Below are 2,027 nucleotides of genomic sequence, written 5' to 3'. Positions count from 1 at the left end.
GGTGTTGATTTCAGCCCCCCTGRATTTTTATTTCATTTCGATAACTGGAAATAAATGATTGGCGTGYACTTACCGGTCCTGTTGCGCAAGGCGTTGCTCTGAGTCTCCACGACGGCCTGGCTCAGCTTCGCCAGGCCTCGCATAAGAAATATCATATCACTCGCCATGATGGGCTGAACACAAGATGAACAGAGGGATACGGGGTTAATGTCACCATCGAACAACACTGTACACGAGTCAAAAAATAAACAAAACACCAACAAAAATACTTTACTCTTCAGATATGTAAAAGGGATAACCTGCCAGAAAACATTACAACAGTCAAAGGGACAGAGACAATCGGACAGAAGTARAACTTGTCAACAGAAACACAAACACTCAACTGTCCTGACTTTAAATCTGTACCTAAAAATATCGATGACCTCCAGTCCATTTGGTTCATACACAGACACACATTTTAAAAAAGGAAAGATGAATCCCGCTCATGTAAGCGGYGTGAATATGGGGTCACGGACTCGATCTGGAACTCTCCCTGGAAAAGAAAGAGGAGGAGGAGGAGGAGTGCAGCCGGAACGCTCCGGCTATTTCAGCCAATGCTGGCGCACGTGTTCGGCTCATGTTCAAGGTCTGCAGCCGCGCCGGACTCCACCCCGGCATCCGTTTATGCGATAGACAGGTTTGGGCGTTTGCTTTCTATTAAACAAACTCCTGAAAGACCCAACAATAATAATACAAAAAAAGAACAACTTGAGGTTAATTAAGGACAAAAACAACAAGAGTTTATATCCCTGAGTCTTATCTAAACAACAGAGCTATCGCTGCATTCCAGGGTGTTGCAGCTGTTGGACAGGTTGACTGCTGAGGGCGTGACGATGTGCTTCAACACAGCCCTGCTGGAACTGAGCCAGAGGGAACAGCTCAGCAGAGTGAGCGTAAACACTTCACAGGCACTAACTACAGCAGTAAATAGGTCATCTTCCTCCTTCAAGCCTGTGGCTACGGCAGGCTGTTGYACCATATAATAAAACCAGGATTATATCTTTAATTACAGATTAGAGTAAGCAGAACACCTTCAAGTCTAAATGACATTCTTACTACGGAGACATAAAATATGATATATAWAAGACTATTTTAACATTTACTTACTATATTAAATTACTATACAAAGCAGATGCAAGTTCAATTTTCCTAGTTGAAACAAAAGGGTTTCTGCAGTTTATAATCTAATTGTAAATAATCATAACATCCGAAATGGCATCGCATCCAAATCCTCCATAATTGTCATGAATATCTTTTTTTAACTTATTCAGTCCTGTTAAAGCAAAGGATCATTAGTTTGTCACATCGTACAGTAAGAAGTAAAAGTGTGTTGAAGCTACACTCAATGCATAGTGGCTGATAGGTGAATCGTAAATGTAGCAGAGTTTGTTGCTTTATTTATCTTTAACACACTGAACCACTGGCAGACGCACAACCCTTGCCGATATTTGTAATATCCACCAAAGTTACAGTAAACAGGAAGAACAGTACAGCTGGAAGCCCAGTTGAATTAAAAAAAAAACTGTCCACAGAGAAATTAAATTCTATAGATGAAACACTCTTTATGACTTATGAGTATTTATTCTTTCATATTCTTCCTAACAGATTATATGATCAATCACTTGCCCTATTGTCTGTATTCTACATGGAAAAACAAGGGTGGGTAAACTTTGTTTTACAGTGCAAAAGCATGTTTCAAAAAACACTTAAGAGATAATTAACTCGATGTCTTTTATCTTATCTTCATATTAAACTGATACAGATGGATTTGGACTGCCCTGAGCGAGTTATTGGTTGGACTTTTGATCAAGCTGAAGCAGCAGAKGTTGTTCTTTTCTCTTACGGTTGTGGGCCAATATTTTTTGAAGGCAAAATATCTTACTGCGAACAYAAAAACCTTTTACAAAATTGGCTGGTGCCGTGAAAACAAAATGAAAACTTGAATTTTGTACTTTTACAAAAAGTCTCAACTACCTATTGTATGAACT

General features: G+C 39.5%; 1 protein-coding gene across 1 annotated transcript in view; it reads right to left on the bottom strand.

Moving 5' to 3' along the window:
• Window positions 1-2,027, bottom strand: part of LOC106520011 (atypical kinase ADCK3, mitochondrial) — a 23,991-nt gene that overhangs the window by 18,355 nt on the left and 3,609 nt on the right. The window contains exon 2 of the mRNA XM_014011902.1: window positions 74-173. Coding sequence (XP_013867356.1) covers window positions 74-167 — 94 coding nt within the window. The 5' untranslated portion in view covers window positions 168-173. The remainder of the gene's footprint in view (window positions 1-73; window positions 174-2,027) is intronic.

This window comes from Austrofundulus limnaeus, unplaced genomic scaffold (genome assembly GCF_001266775.1).
Source record: "Austrofundulus limnaeus strain Quisiro unplaced genomic scaffold, Austrofundulus_limnaeus-1.0 Scaffold86, whole genome shotgun sequence".
NCBI lineage: Eukaryota > Metazoa > Chordata > Actinopteri > Cyprinodontiformes > Rivulidae > Austrofundulus > Austrofundulus limnaeus.
The sequence above is the reverse complement of the archived record's forward strand: the minus strand, read 5'-3'. Positions and strand labels throughout refer to the sequence as shown.